We start from the raw sequence: 21,328 nt of genomic DNA on the forward strand, positions 1-21,328 counted from the left end.
GAGGTGGGCAGATCATGAGGTCAAGAGATCGAGACCATCCCAGCCAATGAGGTGAAACCCCATCTCTACTAAAAATACAAAAATTAGCTGGGCGTGGTGTTAAGAGCCTGTAATCTCAGCTATTTGGGAGGCTGAGGCAGGAGAATCACTTGAACCCGGGAGGCAGAATTTGCAGTGAGCTGAGATCATGCCAGAGCAAGGCTCAGTCTGTCTTTTAAAAAAAAAAAAAAAAAAAAAAAGTCTCCAGTCGCAGCAATGACTGGCTTTTTTTTTTTGAGACCGAGTCTCACTCTGTTGCCCAGGCTGGAGTGCAGTGGTGGATCTCGGCTCACTGCAAGCTCCGCCTCTCGGGTTTACGCCATTCTCTTGCCTCAGCCTCCCGAGTAGCTGGGACCACAGGCGCCCACCACCACGCCCGGCTAATTTTCTTTTTTGTATTTTTAGTAGAGATGGGGTTTCACCATGTTAGCCAGGATAGTCTCAATCTCCTGACCTCGTGATCCACCTGCCTTGGCCTCCCAAAGTGCTGGGATTACAGGCGTGAGTCACCGCGCCTGGCCATGACTGGCTTTGGAAGTGAGCAGAGGATGCTCTAATGGAACCTATGTGCTCCCATAGCACCAAGCTGCTCTCCTAGCTTATGAAGGCACCGTGGTGGGCTATAATTTGCTGGGCATACTACAGAGGACTGTGAATGTATAGGGGAAAAGATAACAATTCAACTGCTCTTTAAGATTTGTTCTGTCTGCCATGACCTTTCCCACAGAAGGGCCCCATTCACGTCCTTAGTTCTCTGGACCCAAACACTGCCCTTATTTCCACGGCACCTCCAGGCTTGTGCTATCACAAGCCAGCAGCCCATGCTAGTGCATCAATTTGGCAGGAAACATACACTTTATAGTCAATGAAGGGAAAAGCAATTTATTTTTGATGTAGTTATCTCTGTGATAGGAAGAAAAAGGCAACATAATTTTAAGAATGTATTTCCTGGTGGGCTTCATTTTAAGATGGGCCAAAAATCCCTCTTAATTTATGAAAACATTGGCATCTTTTGAACTATAAACATGTTACTATGAACACTGACTATGTTACTGAAGAGGCAGTTCAGGACCACTTATATACGTACCAGAACCTTTGATGTGCAGGCAATCCATAGGAGAAGAAAATGCCAAGCCATTTAAAGTTTTCAAATATTTTACTGAAAATGCATATTGTACAATTAAGGTATAACGACACGCCAGTGTGGGAAACCTCTGTAGGTATCATTTCCACAAATATGCTATGAATATAGAGTTCCTACACAAAACTATACAACTTACCAGATGTAATTCCTGTTATGTACCATACTCACTATCATCTTGAAGAATATGGACAAAAAGTGCTGGGTAACAAAAACAGGAGCCATGTGTGATTTTAATAAATGAAAAACATGGCATTTCAGCTCAGTGGTAAAGCAGTAAATAAATCAGATGATCAGCTATCAAGTCATCATGTGAGAGAAAACAAAATTAGATCCTTACCTCATACTATATGTTGTCAGCTAACACTGTAGCAGTGATAGATGAATCACATAAATTAAATTCTCTCAAACAAAATTTATCCCGTGTATTAGAAAAAAGGAGGTATGCCTAACATTGTGTCACGTTCCAAAGGTGAATTTTGCAAGTCAATGATATGACAGTTCAAGGAAGCATACATTTAATTGTTTCAACTTGATTTCTAATGCTCAAACTATTTACGTCAAAATTTACAGAAAATAAATCTCTATATCAACAGCTTAAAATAAATGACTTACCGAAAGTCCACTTCTGAACTGTGTAACTCCTATAAAGGTTTAAGTCTGTACCAATTAGAATGTCTTCAGTTATTAGTAACAGAGCATCCTAAATCAACTGGCTTAAAAATAAGTTTAGTCTCTCACAAAAGAAACAGTCCAAAGGAGGAGTGGCTACAAGGCTGGTTGGTTTAGTGGCTCAAAGACATCATCCAGGTCTCAGGGTCTTTCGGTCTTTCCGCTCAGGCCATGATGAAACTATAATCCATTGTTGAAAGATGGTTACCAGGCACCACATCCAGACAAGTTACTGTTCACCAAAATATTCCACTTCCCTTTGCTTGAATTCTTGGGCTTTTGAGAAAACCTTTTCTGGAAATGGTCTGTCAGGTATATCGTTTGTTTTATGTCTAGAATTGGGCCCTGTGACCACTGTAAACCAACTGCTGGCAACGAGAAGGGGAGTGTCATTGGTGAAAACTAATCAGGATTTATCTTACGTCCTTTTGAGGATAAATGGATAACCAGACTCAGCCAGTGGAGTGAGAAGGGAGTGACTAAGAAAGTCACTCGGCAATGTCTGCCACAAACCCTTATTAGAATGTGTTCTTATTTCATTCAGTAACAGGAAGGAGTAGAGCACAAGGTTTAAAAGCACTATGATATCAAATGAAAACACAGTTAATTCCTATGTTACACAGCATCGTGCTGTGCACTGTTATGTAAGTGTCCAAATAAAAAAGAGTAGGAAAGAAACAATAGATACAAATGGGAATATTTTACCTATGTCTTAAAACGGTATAGAGTGCAATGATTGATTTTCTCACTCCTGGAGAACTTTTAAAATTAACAATTTTAAATTACCTAAACAAAGTTTTCTATCTATTTTTATACATGGATATTTATCTCTCTGGCTGACTCAGGTACAGTTGAAAACATGATAAAAGCATTGGTCCTTTAGGGCTGATATTATTCATTAAGAATGATCAAATGCATTACATACTAGAGAAGAGTGCAAGAAAAAGTATACTTTATACCTATGAAATGATATTAACCTAGTGCTGTTTAGAATACTCTGACCATATGAATTACAAAATTAATAAGGATACAGTTTTTTTTTTCAAACATGATTCAAAGTGAACATACAATTCCTGTAAGGTAATGTGATAAAAACAACCAACCCTCTACCCCAAACATAAATCCTATGTTCTTTGGGAACTGCTTACATGAGTTCAAGGTTACCGACATAACTAGCTATCCTGATGACGTTACAGCTTCTATTTACACAAGGAGTATGTTTATTCACAGCAGGAATCTTCTTTTTTTTTTCTTTTCAAATTTGCTGTTGTATCAGAAACACATCTTTTAGTATTAACAGTTTCCAAAGGTTTCTGTCTTCCACATTCCTTATATTGATAGATTTCCCCTTGGCTATGAATTCCCTGATATGCAAAACAGTTCCAATCCATGGCGACGTGTATATACATTCTTAATATTTATAAATTTTCACTTGTCTGTAGTCTAGTATTGTTATACCATGTGGTCTTGTTATAATCATGGTTTCCATTCTGTGAGTCTTCAGATTGAGTCCAACACACAAGGGGATGCCCACAGTAACCTGTGTGAGCTCTCTGATGTACAAGGTGTTTGAGTTCAGGCAGGAGTTTCTGATTCACTATTTTGAAAGGGTTCTCTGTTATAAAGTGAGGTCTGACTTCAGAGAAGCCTTCCCACATCTATTACGTTCATATTCCCTCTCCTGTGAATTCTCTGATGGCTGTTGAATGCTGATTTGTGGTAGAATTTTTTTCCACATTCAGTACACTCATAGGGTTTCTCTCCTGAATGAGTTCTGTAGTGTACAGTGAGGTATGACATCCGAGAGAAGGCTTTTCCACACTCATTACATTCAAAGGGTTTCTCTCCTGAATGAATTCGATGATGTATAGTGAGATAGGACATCTGAGAGAAGCACTTCCCACATTCATAACATTCATAGGCTTTCTCTCCTGTGTGTGTTCTCTGATGTCGATTAAGGGCTGAATTCTGGCAGAAGGTTTTCCCACATTCACTACATTCATAGGGCTTCTCTCCTGAATGAATTCTATGATGTATAGTGAGGTATGACATCTGAGAGAAGAATTTTCCACATATATAACATTCATAGGGCTTCTCTCCTTTGTGTATTCTCCGATGTCTACAAAGGGCTGAGTTCTGGTAGAAGGTTTTCCCACATTCACTACATTCATAGGGTTTGACTCCTGAATGAGTTCTATGATGTATAGTGAGGTATGACAACTGGGAGAATAACTTTCCACATTCGTTACATTCGTAAGGTTTCTCTCCTGTGTGCACTCTCTGATGTCTCATGAGGGCTGAATTCAGGTAGAAGGTTTTTCCACATTCATTACATTCATAGGGTTTCTCTCCTGAATGAGTTCTATAATGTACAGTGAGATATGACAACCGAGAGAAGAATTTCCCACACTCATTACATTCATAGGGTTTCTCTCCTGTGTGGGTCCTCAGGTGGGTCGTGAGAGTAGACTTGCGGCAGAAGCATTTCCCACATTCACTACACTTGTAGAGTTTCACACCTGTGTGAATTTTCTGATGGTCATTAAGTGCTGACTTCTGCGAGAAGGTTTTCCCACAGTCATGACAAACATAAGGTCTCTCTCCTGAATGTGTTCTCTGATGTTGTGTGAGGTGTGTCTTCTGGCAAAAGGATTTTCCACAGTAACTACATTCATAGGGCTTCTCTCCTGAGTGAGTTCTCTGATGCTGAATGAGGTGTAACTTCTGGTAAAAGTTTTTCCCGCATTCATTACATTCATAGGGCTTCTCCCCTGTGTGTGTTCTCTGATGCACAGTAAGGGTTCCCTTCTGGCAGAAGGATTTCCCACACTGATTACATTCGTAAGGTTTCTCTCCTGTGTGAGTCCTCTGATGTATAATAAATTTTGACTTTTTACAGAAGGATTTCCCACATTCACTGCATTCATAGGGCTTCATTTCCATATGAGATGCCTGATGTACAGTGAGGTCCGACATCTGAAGAAAGGCTATTTCAGATCCATTCCACTTATAGGGCTTTTCTTCCATGTGATTAACAAAAACAGTGTCCTTTTGGAAGGCTTTCTGGCATTCAATATATTCAAAAGGCTTCTCCAAAATATGAATTTTCTGATAAAGACTTTCTTCATTTAGAGTATAAGGTTTCCCATTTTGATTAAATTCATAAGCTTTATCTCCTGGATGAGTTTTCTCAAGCTTAATATGGAGGAGCGATTTCCCACATCCACTACATTCATCAGCTTTCATTCTTGCATAGCTTCCATCGCTACTAATATATTCTGAAACAGACGCTAAACACTTTTCACAGGAGTCACAGAGGCTATTTCTATAGGCTGTTTTTCCTGAAGGAACAGCATTCGTTTCTACATCAAAAGTTTTACCAGGAACATTACCTCTCTCTTCAATCAGGGTCTCAGTGAACACAGTTTGTCTTGAAGGTTTATTTTCGCCTTCCTGGATTCTCTCTATTAGGGCATCAGCTTGCCAGACTTCATCTAAAGAGAGACAAAATTAACCAACTTTTGTACATCTTCCTATATATGAGATATGGAATGAGACTCATATGACTTGTGCACAAGCATCTCATTGTGAGTAGATGCTAGCTTCATGAACAGATGAAAATAATTCCAAGTGTACTTTTCTCCTTTATTCTTTTGCTTAAAATTACACACACACACACACACACACACACACACACACACACACCCCTCTAGGAATGGAGAAAGAGGGAAGTAAACTGACAAAAACACATGCGCTTTTGATCTACTTTATATTTTGTTCAAAACTGGGTACAGAAGATAAAATATAGCACAGAACAATGACTGGTAGGCGAAGAATGCTGGATGAATGGCTGACGGGGTAGATACCGACAGAGCGATGAGGAGTGCTATTGGACAAGGAGGGTCAAAAGATGTATTCAATCAGGGATTTCTTTAGGGGGCGGGAAAGCTGTATTTTATACCATATCACTTGATACCAAGTTGAGAGAGATTACAACTGAAGGCGTTAGCACTGTATACTAAGATTTTTGTGGTAGCGTTTTCACTAGACTACATCCCTCCAAACTATTTTGGCTTCTTTCCTCATTCCACGTAGTAGAATAAACTAAATCTCCTCATGTTTAACAGAAGAGCCCTATAACCAGGGCATTCGCCCTGTAATTCTGTTTCACTTGGATGAAGAATCTCAGGAATATATATATATCCTACAGGAAATATAAAAGAGTCCGCAGTGCTATAGACTTCTCTTGTGAGGATAGCGATGAGATCAACTGGAAACTTTACTATTCTAATGATGCTATGATTGAATGCTAAACTCATTCTGACCATGACATTCTACTTGTTCCTATTTGAACAGTATATTTAATATTATGAACTCTGGTGAGGTGGCCTAGAGCAAGCTACTTAGCAATTCCCTGTAGTCAGTATCCTTCACCTGCCAAATGGAGATAATGGCACCTACCTCAGAAGGTGGTTCTAAGATTGCAGCAGTTAATGAAGTGCTCAGAGCAGCATCTGGCACAAAACACATGCTTGATAAGCTTAGCAATTATTCTTCCCATCTTTCAATCTCCTGACCATTTCCTTAAGCCAGTCCCACCCTGACATACTACCATCACTTAATTCTTAATGTGAGTGCTTTCCCACTCCTGAGTAGCATTCAGTGTACAAACCTTACGAATCAGATCCCTGGCCAGGCATGGTAGCTCATGCCTGTAATCCCAGCACTTTGGGAGGCCAAGACAAGCAGATCACTTGAGGTTAGGAGTTCGAGACCAGCCTGGCCATGATCGTGAAACCCTCTCTCTACTAAAAATACAAAAATTAGCCAGGCGTGGTGGTGGGCGCCTGTAGTCCCAACTACTCAGAAGGCTGAGGCAGGAGAATCGCTTGAACCCAGGAGGCGGAGGTTGCAGTGAGCCGAGATGGCGCTACTACACCCCAGCCTGGGCAACAGAGTGAGAATCTGTTCTCAAAAAACAAAACAAAACAAAACAAAAAAAGCCAAAACAAATCAGATCCCTTACCATGCTCCTAAAATAGCAATTTTATTTTTACTTATCTTAGAAGTGCCTGGATGAACCTGACTACCGTACTTGCTATCATGCACATTCAGTAAAACGGTATCAACCGTATCCTCTATAACCTGTGCTTTCTCTGAACCCAATGCCAAAATATCAAGAGACCCAACAAGAAAAAAATCTGAGAAACAATACTTTTTGCCACCTGGGATCACTATATGATTCCAAGCTAGGATGACAGTCATCTACCAAAAATATTCTGTTGCAGGAAAAGCAAGCTATTTGTTGCACAAGGAGGGTCCTAAGATACATCCAAGTAGAGAGGTGTTTTGGAGGAAGTGGGTCTTCACTTTATACCTTCTCATGTTACATCAAGTTGGCAGAGACAGGTCACGATCTAAGGCATCCTTGCCTTATGCTAAGATCACTGTGTGTCTGATCAATGCCCAGCGCATTTCACCTCCAGTCTCCACCCTTATTGTTTCACTCAGTTTGCTTGACTTTCTGCCTTCATCTTCTCAAAACCTACCTTTGTAGGGGATTTCCATGCTTAAAAAAAAATACTTCTCAAATCCTTTCTCACCTCAATTAATTCCATTTCCCCTTGAAGTTGAGAATACTGTCTACAGAATCATTTTAGTACAAAGTGACAGCCTTGCATTGGGACATCAGCACTCCATGTAAAATGCTGAGTTTTAATTACTTCATGCAGCCCTGTTCTCTTTTTATTTATTTATTTTTTGAGACGGAGTCTTGCTCTGTCACCCAGGCTGGAGGCAGTGGTACGATCTCAGCTCACTGTAACCTCCGCCTCCCGGGTTCAAGCGATTCTTCTGCCTCAGCCTCCCAAGTAGCTGGGATTACAGGCATGTGCCACCAGGCCTGGCTAATTTTTGTATTTTTAGTAGAGACAGGGTGTCACCATATTGGCCAGGGTGATCTCATGATCTTGATTTCATGATCTTGACTTCATGATCCGCCCCCCTCGGCCTCCCAAAGTGCTGGGATTACAGGCATGAGCCACCGCACTCAGCCCTTGTTCTCTTAACCACAACCTTTCACCTAGGAAGGATGGTCCTATTTCCTTTGAACCTCTGAATAAAAATCAGATGAGCTGTTCTTAATCTGAATCATATAGGTGTTTTTCCACTACTTGCAAAATATATGGGGATGTGACCCAGGCATGTATTATTTCTTTTTTCTTTTTTTTTTTTTTTTTTGGTAGAGACAGGGTTTCACTATGTTACCCAGGCTGGTCGCAAGCGATCCTCCCACCTCAGCCTCCCAGGTTTGGGATTATAGGTGTGAACCACTACATTTGGCCCAGGCATGCATATTCAGAAATAACTGCCTGCAAATTATTTCTGAATGGATGGACAAGAAAGTTCTTTCACCTGCCTGGCTTCTCAGATAAAGAAAGAAATAAATGTCTCTCTATGTTACACATTACATCAAGGGATAACATGCCCCTTTCCTTGCAGGACTATGATCCAAGAGCAAAACAGCTCAAGCAAAACAGACACTATCAAATAACAGATTACTTAATCAGACTCACTTCTTTATCATATCACCCCTGGGTGAAACTGAAGGTGGGGGAAGGGAGATACAGAAGTCATGATAAAAGTCAGGAAGGAAAAACTTCAGGGAGGGGTTGAAGATTTGAGATCAGACTTAAAGAATGTGTTATCTGGGGAAAGAAAGCACACCCTAAGGAAATGTAAAGCTGTAGGGACAATAGTCTCATGAAGAGAAGACATTAGGAGTGTGGACCAAATGGAGTTTAGTGAGAGTTTTGGGGAACAACAGAAAATTACTTTTTCCAGGCAATACAGGGCCAATATTGTTGAGATCCTTAAAGGACAAGAAATTAAATTCCCTTTAGGAAGTAAAATGTAACCAGCTATAGGCTTATCTTGGGAGGCTAGCGGTGATATCACCAGCTATAGGCTTATCTTGGGAGGCTAGCGGTGATATTACCAGCTATAGGCTTATCTTGTGAGGCTAGTGGTGATATCACCAGCTATAGGCTTATCTTGTGAGGCTAGTGGTGATATCACCAGCTATAGGCTTATCTTGTGAGGCCAGCGGTGATAGCAACTAGAAACTTTAGATGAAGACATACTGCACATCCAACTAGGACTCATAGTAATCCAGGCATGAGAGAATCTAGTCCTTGTTTACATTAACTCAAAGGAAACTGAGGATATACAGAGGACAACTGAAGACATTTCACACTGGACAAAATCCAGTAATCCAGAGAGATTAGTAATATCTGATGAGAATTTCAGTGGTTTCACAGGGACCACTATAGAAAAAGAAGAGATTAGTATAGTTTAGTAAATAAAGGGAAGTGGAAAGGTGATTAGTAATTATAATTCGGAATAGGTCATGATCAGTTTCCAGGGCTGATGAGAACAAGAGCAGCTCTGTAACTGCTATCACAGAAAAGCCCAGACTTTGGTGGTAGAGACGTCATCCCGGGTGCGAGCAACATCAAATAAAAAACAAACCCTAACAACTTGGCACTGGAGGCACCCTTTGAGAAACTCATAATGCGAGGAAATCACAGTAGTTAGAAACAGACCCTTTAAAGACATTTCTAGAGGTGGTGGAAGCATAAACCAGACTTCATTTATGTATATAATACTTACTAAGCACCTGCCATGACAGGGTATCATTCAAGGCATTGGGAACAGAACAGAAAATAAGAAACAAGATGAAAACAAGCACTTGGTTAAAGAGGGAGACCCAGGTACTGCAGTCACCAAATTTCAGGAGGGCTGGGTCTCAGGAATGAGCAGCACTGTCCAATGAAGTACAGGTGCACATATCAAGTGGCAGACTCCACTGGCTTAGGCACAGGATGGGGACTTTGGAGTCTAACCTCAAAGAAAGAAAAGTACAAAGTAGAACAGGGTCCAGAAACAAGTCTCAGGCACTGCACGGTAAAGATAAAAAAACCCAGAAGTTACAAAGAACACAAGAATCACGTAAGTTTTTTTAAATGTCAGACTTATTAACACCTAAAATATAATCCATGATGATGGCTTCTGAAAATGCTAGAAGAGCAAGCAAAGACCCAAAGTTTAAGAGAACAACGGAAGTGACTAGAATTGTATTCCGGGGAGTGGCAAGCACAGAAAAGCTCCATCAATGTAAGTTCTTACAGGGAAGGAAGAAGGCTTTGGGAGTGAGATTTAGATTCATAGAGCATATAAGCAACTATCTCTAGTCACTTCTGAAGGTTTGGGACCATTAAAAAATCCCTGGGAAAAACACTCCCAAGTTACCGATCTCCTCACTGCCTCCACTAACACACCTGGATAGCTCTGAAGTAGGAATTCTCCTTCTACTATCCATGGCTCTTCTCCTTGCTCCAACTTGCTGATAACATCCGGTTTGATAATGTGATACCCTGTTAATGAGAAATGAAAGAGAACTTGAGCCCAGCCGGTTGGCTTCAGGGTCTCTGTCACACGGGGAAAAGGCCATTTGTGCTTTATCAAAATCAGAACTTTTCACGGGGAAAATCAAGACCAAAATGCCCTGCCTGGTGCCCAAAACAGATTACTCACATTCGTCCCATCAAATTTTAAGTTAAAGTCATTAAATTTGTGAGAAATCCCATGTATTTTAGCAACTGAAAAAGCAAGCTATCCTCACCCACGGAAACTAGATTGCTGTAGTTCTCCAGCATCACATCCCTGTAAGTTATCTTCTGCTCAGGGTCCAGCTGCTGCCACTCCTCCTGGGTGAAGTCCACAGCCACATCCTTGAATGACACTGGCCCCTGAAATGGCACCGTGATTGGAATTGGGTGACGTGAAAGAGGCACATAGGGACAAGATCTTACCATGCTCACTGGCAAAATTAACCATGAACATTGTATACCTTTATTTTATGTTACAGACTGTCGAAGGAAAACAAACATATCAGAAATACACTGTTCTGAGGTTCATTCGGTATACATCAAAAAAAAAAAAAAAACTGGGATTGCATGGTGAGCCAGCAACAATCCTGGCTGCTGGGGACTCTAACACCAGCAGGCACGAATCTCACCCCTGAGGAGCACAGGCCTGGGGACACTCACAGAACCCCAGGATGCACCCTGTTCCTTTGCATATTCTTCAATTTGCTTCCAGAACATTAATAATGTTGGTTCTCCTCTTACCTCCCTGGTCACTCCTTCTCAGCCCTTTGCTGGCTCCTCCTCTACTGCAAGTCATCCTGAATGCTGTGGGCCCTACAGCTGTGTTGAGTCTTTTTCTCTTTGCTGTCTATAATTGCTGCTTTCATGGTGAGCCCACCTGCTTCCTGGCTAATTTAATTACCATCTATACACCAACATTTTCCAAATTTACATCATCAGCCCAGGCCTCTCTCCTAAATTCCAGAAACATACGTCCGAGATGGCAAACTCAACATCCCTAAAATTCAATTGCTGTTCCTGTTCAAACCTGCTCCTCCTATGGCTACTACTGGAACCAACCCACAGTATTTGCCACAATTACCAAAATAACCAACAGGCTGAGCAACACACATTCTAGTTTTGTATTTTACTGCCGAGTTACCAAGCCTACAGCAGTTCAGAATGCAGCCTGCTACATGAATTATCAGTAATAGCTTGGTTCACCAGGTTTTCCTAATTCCCAGCTGGGAACCCCAAATTTCCTTTCTTCCCATGGTACACGTTCTAGGAGAAAGGAATATTCCTGAGGAGGAACAGACAGCTGACCTGGAAACTGTCAAAACCGCATCTAGAAATGTGTATCTTCTGAATAAAGTGTCCCATTCACAAGTACTCACACTAGCCATTAGAACTGTTTCCTTTAATATCACCCCTCTAAAATAAAGAGAATAATGCTACCTATACATAATACCAGTATGAAATGGACTAATCCACAAAAAGCACTTAGCATAGTTTTTCGGATAAAACACATACTTATCAATGAAATCTACTGTTATTGTCGACTTTCTACGGTGCCTCTGACCACTTTCCAAATTAGGACAGAAAATTAACCATAAAACACAGAATTTTAAACAACTGAAGGTTATGTGGTTATTTATGTAACTGGCAAGAAAGAATGGTAAAACAGTATCTCTGTGTTAAGAACAAAGAGGCTGAGATGATTTCAAGAAAATATGGTAGCAGGAATGGTATAGAAGATGTGGAAGGAAAGGCTATGTCATGTTCAGAGCTATGTAAGATGATGACAAACTTCTGATGTTGACTGAACATCTTAGGTTTTATATGTGGAATGATCCATGAGTGCAAGATGGGGTTTACTGACTCCCTGAGACGCCATGCCATTCTCTCCCAGCTCTAGATACAGCGGTATCCACAGACAGGCCTGACTGGCCTGGGAAGGATCAGGGCTGAGAGCATCCAGCTGCTGATGGGACACACACTGGGGGAAGAAGTGGGTCCCGCCCCAGCCAGATGAATCCAGGTGGAAGACTGTCCTAGCAGGTGATGAGAACCTCCTGGACAGCAATAGCTGAGCTTCCAGAAACTCTGTGCACACTTTGTTCAGACGTTGCCTGCCATGATAAAAATCAGGGGAGTCTGGAAGTTCACGTATGGCATTGCCCTGCCTTGCTGAGCAATAGCAACTTGTTTATTTCTTAGGAAATAAGCCTGGTTTCCTTTATGCAAGTGGTAGACCCCTGCTTAGTGTGTCCACCTGGTATCTGTCAGGATGGTCACTGTGCAATGGTTGAAAACGGGCAAAGGACTTTCCAGAAGGACTCATAAGAGGAAAAATGGGATGAAAGTCATCAGCTCAGGAGAAGTCACAAGAGCAAAGCAAACAAATGAAAGTAGAGGAGTAACGAGACCACATGTATCTATGACTACAATAACTGTGAACACATAAAATCTCTATTTTATTTTTTTATTTTCTTTTTCTTTTTTAATCTCTATTGTAAACCAGAATCCCTCTTACAATAAAAATATGCCAGGGACACAATCTTGACCAAAAACATACTTAGAAATAAGCAAACCATTTCAGTCACACTTCTGTCCTATAGATTGTATATAATGTATTTGTTTTTGAGTCTTTCCATTAAGAGATTCTAAGCGATCTTCCTAATATTTAATTCTTTTTAGAATCCCCTTAGGAGAGTCCTCCTCTTTCTGGCATTTCAGCTAGACACCCTTGAGTATCCTTGACTCAATCCCCTCAACCCCCCACTGCATTTCTTGTTTTTCACATTGTCAGTCTCTATTAATTTCATCCTTTCAACAGATGACACGCTTTCCCAATTAGAAGGCTTGGAATTCTCTGTAGGACAAAACCACAACTCAGTCCAGCATTGGGGGCTCCTGGGTCCATCTGGGTATTTATCTGCATTCCCATCCCTCAGTCCCTTAACAGGAAGTTCAAATTCTAAGGAAGCAAAAATCGCACCAGCCCTCCAGGACTCCTACTCAGGCCGCTAATGCTGGTCTCCTGAGTGTCTTTACAAGCCTCTGCCACTAACCCAAATTATTCCAGGGCTGGCAAATCCCTTCCTTGAATGACTGAATCACAATACTTTGATGGTGCATTCATTTGTTCATTCATTCATTCGAGATAGGATCTTGATCTGTTGCCCAGGCTGGGGTGCAGTGGTACAATCATAGCTCACTGCAGCCTCACATTCCTGGGCTCAAGTGATCCTCCTGCCTCAGCCTCCCGAAGTGTTGGCATTACAGGTGTGAGCCACTATGCCCGGCTGAGGATGCATTTTAAATCAGACTTCTACTTCATCATCACTTCAGTTTCCCAGGCATTGACCAGAACGACTTCCACCATCTCCCATAATTATATCCACGAATTACCTCCTCCAAGGAGAACATAAGCACCTTGAGAGAAACAAGTGCCTCTTAAAATCATATCCCAAACCCCAAGACAAATGATGTTGTTAGTGTCTAAGAAAAAAAAGACAAAATGCTAGCTGAGGAGAAGGTCACAGAGCCAAGCAAGGAGGGCGCTTCCTCTGGGACTCCTGAAGCCCCAGAACAGCAGGTGTCTGCGTGGTAGACTGGCCGCTGCTCTAATCGCTTTCAGCTGAGAAGGACCAGTATCATGACACAAGCTCCCAAAAGAGTAGGATGTTATATTTACATGGCAGGAAATGAGATGGGATTGCAAACAGAAGGAAAGGATGGTCCTCGCGGCTGGCTGAGCATGTGTGCAATGGTCGGGACGGAGCTGCTCTCTCCCAAAACCCGGCCCTCACCCCTCACTGTTGGCTGATGAGCTATTTCCCTGAGAAAAGAAGCAAACAGGGATGCTATGTCTACCCTCTTCTCTAACCACCTCCTGGGACGCCTCCAGCTGTTTGCACCTCTGTCCCCTCTAGCTGACTCGAGGCCCTGCAGTCCATTCCCACTCCACGGGCAACAACTATTTTTCATTCTCGACAGAATCACCAGCACTATTTCTCAGTCTTTCTTGGGCTGGACTCTTAACAGCATTGGACACAGTTGATCACCTGTCCCTGAAGCTTCTCATTCCCTTGGCTTCAGAAACTGCACACTCCTGGTTCTCCCTCTAGCCTGACCAGTAGCACCTTCCCAGTCCCCACTTCTCTATCAGACTGCACATGGGAGAGCACCAGATTAATCTCCCAAACTCCACAAACACACACAACCAGATTCGTCTCCCAGACTCCACATACATACACACACCTGCCGCCTTGATGCTGCCACTCATGGCATACTAACACAGCTCCCAAACTACACACACGTGCGCACACACACACACCTGCCTTCCTGATGCTGCCACTCAGCCCAAATTTTAAACATCTGAAACCTAATTCTGGCCTTTTCTCAAGCCTGCTTTACCCACAGTCTTCCTCATCCCAGCTTGAGGCAACCTCATTTTCGTAGTAGCCACTCTGGGAGCCTCGCAAGTGCTTTTCCCATGGGAGAAGCATGATATGGTGAAAACTTTAGCAGAAATACTTGACATGGGAAATGCAATATGCCTGGGCTCGTGGAGGAAAGTAGCAGCATGGAAAAAAAATCTCTACAACAGTAGAGAAACCAAAAAATAAGCTATTTTAACGACAGCGGAGAGGGGATAGGGGACAGGATAAAAACCATCTAGATTCTGCTGGGCGCGGTGGCTCACACCTGTAATCCCAGCACACTGGGAGGCTGAGGTGGGCGGATCACGAGGTCAGGAGATCGAGACCATCCTGGCTAACAAGGTGAAACCCCGTCTCTACTAAAAATACAAAAACAAAAATTAGTTGGGCGAGGTGACGGGCATCTGTAGTCCCAGCTACTCGGAAGGCTGAGGCAGGAGAATGGCATGAACCCGGGAGGTGGAGTTTGCAGTGAGCCAAGATCGTGCCACTGCACTCCAGCCTGGGTGACAGAGCGAGACTCCGTCTCAAAAAAAAAAAAAAAAACCATCTAGATGTGACATTAACAAACTGAAACAATCACGAGGTCAGAAAATGGACAAGTTTAGAAAGAATCCCATCTTTCTCGATAGGGCTACAGGCTGGACGATGGAACAATGAACCAATAGGAACAAGAGAAGGCATAGGTGGGGGGCTCCAAATAATGATTCTGAACCTGCTGCATCTATGACCTTGAGGGGTCCTTTGGACCCACTCCAAAGAAATGCTGAGCAGGTGGTTGGCCAGTTCTATGTGGGAAAACCAACACAGAGCTGGTGGTCAGAAGCACAGGAGGGTGACATCAGATAGGTACAGAGTCGTGAGCCAAGAGTGGACACTAACACATGAAGAAGACCAAAGAAATCATCAATTTCAAGAAGCAGGCAAGAAGAGAAATGGCACTGAAACTGACAGAGCAAACTGCAGAGTGGGCCAAGGCAAAGACACAAATGTCCACTAAGAGCGTGTGCTAGACTACTGGCAACATTTACTCTAACAAGGTTAGGGGAGTGATAGGGACAGGACCAAGACCACAGGCTATGGGATAAAATGGGCATCTATGCCAGAGATTTATTATGGTCCTTTCTGCTGTGCAACCCAGATAAACTAAGGGAAATAAATATTTAGGGAGATGGCTAGGCATGGTGACTCACACCTGTAATCCCAGCACTTTGGGAGGCCAAGGTGGGCAAATCACTTGGCACTTGAGGTCAGGAGTTCGAGACCAGCCTGGCCCAAGTACTTCTGAAACCCCGTCTCTAGTAAAAAAAAAAAAAAAAAAAAAAAAAAAAGAAAAATTAGCTGGGAGTGGTGGCAGGTGCCTGTAATCGCGGCTACTTGGGAGGCTAAGGCAGGAGAACCGCCTGAACCCGGGAGGCCGCGGTTGCAGTGAGCTGATAGTGCCCCTGCACTCCAGCCTGGGCAACGGAGTGAGACTCCATCTTTTAAAAAAAAAAAAAAAGAAAGAAAGAACTATTTAGGGAGATTAACTTAAGGGTGAGAAGGCCATTTCTGCAAAGGATAGAGCAGTAAAAAGAATCTACCTTTGGCCAGGCGCGGTGACTCACACCTGTAATCCCAGCACTTTGGGAGGCCGAGGCAGGCAGATCACGAGGTCAGGAGATCGAGACCATCCTGGCTAACACGGTGAAACCCTGTCGCTACTAAAAATACAAAAAATTAGCTGGGCGTGGTGGCGGGCACCTGTAGTCCCAGCTACTGGGGAGGCTGAGGCAGGAGAATGGCGTGAACCCAGGAGGCAGAACTTGCAGTGAGCCAAGATCGCGCCACTGCACTCTAGCCTGGGCGACAGAGCGAGACTCTGTCTCAAAAAAGAAAAAGAAAAAAATCTACCTTTGAGACAACACTGTTTTAGTTACTAGAAATATTACGGGCTGGGCACAGTGGCTCATGCCCAGCACTTTGGGAGGCCAAAGCGGGTGGATCACCTGAGCTCAGGAATTCGAGAGCAGCCTGGCCAACATGGCAAAACCCCGTCTCTACTTTAAAAAAAAAAAAAAAAAAAGGCCGGGTGTGGTGGCAGGTGCCTGTAATCCCAGCTACTTGAGAGGTTGAGGCAGGAGAATCACTTGAACCTGCGAGGTGGAGGGTGCATTGAGCTGACAGCACCACTGCACACTCCAGCCTGGCGACAGAGCGCAAGACTCAGTCTCAAAAAAAAAAAAAAAAAAAAAGGAGGCAAGAATTGCAGTGGTTCAAGGGTTATTATTTAGGAAGGCTGTTGATAATGATCTCAAAGGAATCTTTAAAATTCATGCAAAAACAAAAGTGATTCTGCTTACGGTCAATGTAAGTCAAGGAATGGATGGTATTTATCATTTTTTGTGATAAATGCCGAGAACATGAGAGGCTAGTACTCTGGCTTCAAGAACTCTTTAAGGATCACGCTACCTGCGCATATGAATATGATAAAAAGGCTTGGTGCTGATGGCTACACTGTTTTGTCTGACCAAATCTTGTATCTATTTCTACTTTCTCATTTTAAAATTTGAACCCTTAATCTCCTCCTAAGGGTTATTGTAAATCAGAGTAGAGAATAAATACACGAACAGAAACACTCACCAGGGATTTACTCATTTTCTGCTGCTCTTAGAAAAATCTGGAGGACTGTGAAAGCGGAGGCAGATCTGGGGAAGGAAAACCCAAAACATGAAGTTACGAGAGGTCTCGCCTGCCAAGGCAGTCATCTCCCGCCTAAAACCTATATAGAAAGTTCCATGAAGGGCATCCTATGGGAGACTGTCCCTTTAAGCCTTCAGAAGGGACTGGAAAATTATCAGGAGGAGGACCCATCTGCACATTTGTAACTCTCACATGGCTACCTTGTGACTGAGTGGATGAGATTGTCATGGTGAATGAATACTGGATCCTACTGAAATAATCTGCCATCATTAAATGTAAGATTTAAAAAGGAATTCTGGTAACCAGCCCGGCCAACATGGTGAAACCTCATCTCTAGTAAAAATACAAACATTAGCCGGGCATGGTGGCGGGTGCCTGTAATTCCAGCTACTCGGGAAGCTGAGGCAGGAGAATCGCTTGAACCTGGGAGCGGAAATGGCAGTGAGCTGGGATCGCGCCGCTGCACTCCAACCTGGGCAACAGAGCGAAACTCGTCTCAAAAACAAACAACAAAAAAAGAATTCTGTAATACTCATCTATTAGTCTTTTAAATAAAGATCAGAAAATCCACAGGATGCCCTAAATAAAGGAATACATTCGGCATGATTAGGTCTTTATTTGCAGGAACTTCAGTGGGCTGCTCAAAAGGATCTTTTATTGAACTTACTCTCACTTAACTAGGATACAGGGGACAGAACACTGGCCTGGGAGATAAAACTCCTGAGTTCTACTATGAGCAGCTCCACCCACAAAACCTCGGACAAGTCACCCACCTGCTACGGCCCAGTCTCTTCCCCTAGCAAATGAGGCAGCAAGAGAATCCCTGCAGACTATTCCTGTGCTACAATGTATGATTCCATAAGAGCAGACTTAAGGGGGAATCGGCACTTAAATGAGAGAACACAGGTGCTCACGGACGTTTAGATACGGTCGCAATCTGGAGCAGGGAGAGGAGGAGGAGCTGTTGGGGTGAGGGGGGAGTGGAGACAACGTCCGCAGCTGAGGCTGGTAACACCCCCCCGCCCAGTCCCTGTAAGCCTCGTCGTCGCCGGACCCTGCCCTCAAACCCTCAAACCCAAACACATGTCTCTCCTGCAAGCGATCGAGACCCTCCGCTGCCCCTCACTCTAAGGTCCCCGCCACGCGGTGACTTCACCCAGGCCCTTCTCGCCCCTGGCCCGCGAGCCCACGACCTACCCTCCTGGGGCTCCGCTGCCTCTGCCCCACGGCTCCCGAGAGGCCGGGGCGGGACTGCTGTCGCGGGCGCGCGTCTGCTCGCGAGGTTCCCTCCTCTCCACCTCAGCAAGGCCGTTCTGCTCCCGAGGGGCCCGTGCCGGGCCTACGGGACAAATCCAGGCGGGGCGTCCCTCCTGGAGCCCAGATCCGGCTCCCTGGGGCTCACCGTCCTGCGGAGCCGGGGCCGGGCCGTCGAGGACGCACACGGATCGGGTCCGGGTCCCGCCGCCCCTTCGCTTCCGCCGCCGACACCGCCCGGCCGGCCCCTCGGGCCCCAGCGCCGTCGGCTCCGGGGTTCGTGCTCGGGGATCAACGTTTGAGCCTCCGCCTGGCCCGCGCGAACCCTGGCCCGCACAGCCCCGCGCCCGCTTGGGTGCCGGCCCGGGTCTTCCGCGCCCAGCCTCGCAGACTCCGCGATTCTCGCCCACCGGAGGCCAAAGCCTGGGAACTAGGGCGAGCGGTGACCTGGGGACGCACAGGAAGCTAGGGCAGTGCGGCGGCGACACGCATGCGCGAACACGCACACAGAGCGGGGTGCACACGCGCAGGAATGCATCGGAAGTCCGCCTCCGGGGACCCACCGCAGGTCCCAGGATAAATACAGTGACTCTATTTCCCATGAGCCTATGCGCTCCCCAAATTTAGGAACCGTCTTAAATGTCTCTATCTGCTCTAGCGGTTGAAAGGCTCTATGCTAAGAGAACTGGCAACCCGGTACCCCAGACTCAAATTTCTCCCTAGTTTAAGGGAACGTCTTCATGGGGATGTCTTGACTATCTTTAAGGGAACGTCTAGAAAGTCTCTGCTTCAAGTAGCGTCTTGTAGACCGTGTCCGGGCCAGTCCTGCCTTACCCGAGAGCTCAAGGCTTAAAATCAATGTCCATGTGCAACCATGACAAGTGGAACAAGAGAGTGCATCATACTAGCTTATGATTACAATGACACATTTAACGAAAACATTAGTAAATAGAGCCCATGGATGAAATAATAGATTAGCCGGGGACAGGATACCATCCTCGCCCCAACAAGGAAAAAAGGAATTCCAGCTTTTCCAAATCACTTTGAATTTGTGATAGCTAGAAAACTCAGAGAATATGTACAGAATTGAAAGAAGAAAAAAATTACCCAGAACTCTACTTCCTGAAGAGGATGAGGCAAGCAGAAGAAGAAATTTGCGTTGTAATGGAAAACGAAGCACATCAGAAAGCCATGTTACTTGATTCCAACCCTGTTGATTATCTTTGAGGTACTTTACACCTCTTTGAAAACTGTAGGTAATTGATGCAAGTTATGTTCTGTCTAGTGGAAGTTGGCTGACTTCCGACAATCCCCACTAGAGAAAATCCAGTTTTGACTGCATTTGTCCATTTACATAATCATTTCAATATTCCTGATCTGCAAATATGTCTGTTTCTCAGATTCGCTCTCTCTCTCTCTTTTTTTTTTTTTTTAATTTTGAGACAGGGTCTCACTCCGTTGTGCATGCTGGAGTTCAGTGGGGAGATCCTGGCTCACTGGTTCAAGCAATTCTCCTGCCTCAGCTTCCCAAGTAACTGGGATTTCAGGTACACACCACCACGCCCGACTAATTTTTGAATTTTTGGTATAGACGGGGGTTTCACCATGTTGGCCAGGCTGGTCTCAAACTCCTCACCTCAAGTGATCCACCCGCCTCAGCCTCTCAAAGTGCCGGGATTACAGGCATGAGCCACCATGTCCAGTCCTCAGATTCTCTTTTGAACCAGTTGTAATATCTGCTGATTTCCTCTTGAATTAAATAAAATCTTTAGCATGTGTTCATTTCTATATATCTGTATAAGAGTCATGATTTTACTTTCATGTTTTAAGGTTTTCCAGGTCTTCAGAGAAGTCGCCGATGGAATCACATGACTGAGCCAGGAAAACCTCAGGATTGGAGTGCCTCATGAAGGGTTGAAGCCCAGGTGAATCTTTTCTTCGCTCCCAGGAATGAGTCCAAAGTGCCAATAGAAATTTGCTGGCTTCTCATTTTTCAGTAATTTCCCCATTTACCAATTCTGTGTTTTACTTTGGTTTGGGTTTGTTTACAGTGCTAGCTTCACTGTTGGTAATTTGTTTGTTTTTGTTGTTTCGAGGCAAAGTCTCGCTCTGCCACCCAGGCTGGAGTGCAGGGGTACGATCTCGGCTCACTGCAACCTCTGCCATCCAGGTTCAAGTGATTCTCCTGCCTCAACCTCCTGAGTAGCTGGGACTATAGGTGTATGCCACCATGCCCAGCTAATTTTTGTATTTTTAGTAGAGACGGGGTTTTTCCATATTGGCCAGACTGGTCTCGAACTCCTGACCTCAGGTGACAGACCCGCCTTAGCCTCCCAAAGTGCTAGGATTACAAACGTGAACCACCGTGCTGGGCTAGGAATTTGGTTTTATGGTCTGAACACATGGTGATCTCTGTAATGAGATCAATGTTTGCAGAGATTTAGTCTCTATTGGATGAGAGACCACAGAGTCTGATTTGTTATTCTATTTGTCTGTTTACTTTGAGCTGAAATCAATTAAGAATTTCATGCCCACTGGGAAGAGAAGAGCTCTTTGATATCTGGAAGGGTGAGTTTTTTGCATTTTTGTGTTTACTCTTTGAAGGAGTGGCCTACCCCTCCACACCTGTGGGCGTTTCTCGTTAGGTGGAACAAGAGACTTGA

At 44.1% G+C, this 21,328-nt stretch overlaps 1 protein-coding gene across 3 annotated transcripts; it reads right to left on the reverse strand.

The window, feature by feature from the left end:
• Positions 1 to 1,176: 1,176 nt before the first annotated feature.
• On the reverse strand, positions 1,177 to 19,182 carry ZNF12 (zinc finger protein 12). Of its 3 annotated transcripts, none has more exons than XM_025380823.1 (6): positions 19,149 to 19,182; positions 18,609 to 18,724; positions 17,352 to 17,416; positions 10,536 to 10,662; positions 10,192 to 10,287; positions 1,177 to 5,346 (listed from the first exon to the last, which is right to left on the reverse strand). In XM_025380823.1, exons 3-6 carry the CDS (start codon positions 17,364 to 17,366, stop codon positions 3,491 to 3,493), a joined length of 2,094 nt encoding a protein of 697 aa, XP_025236608.1. In that variant the 5' UTR covers positions 17,367 to 17,416; positions 18,609 to 18,724; positions 19,149 to 19,182; the 3' UTR covers positions 1,177 to 3,490. The 3 variants fall into 3 exon arrangements, with proteins under 3 accessions (XP_025236608.1, XP_025236609.1, XP_025236607.1); XM_025380824.1 differs by having other exon boundaries at positions 1,177 to 5,130; positions 5,245 to 5,346; positions 18,609 to 19,161; XM_025380822.1 differs by having other exon boundaries at positions 18,609 to 19,161.
• Between the last annotated feature and the right edge of the window lie 2,146 nt (positions 19,183 to 21,328).

Source organism: Theropithecus gelada, chromosome 3 (assembly GCF_003255815.1).
Source record: "Theropithecus gelada isolate Dixy chromosome 3, Tgel_1.0, whole genome shotgun sequence".
NCBI lineage: Eukaryota > Metazoa > Chordata > Mammalia > Primates > Cercopithecidae > Theropithecus > Theropithecus gelada.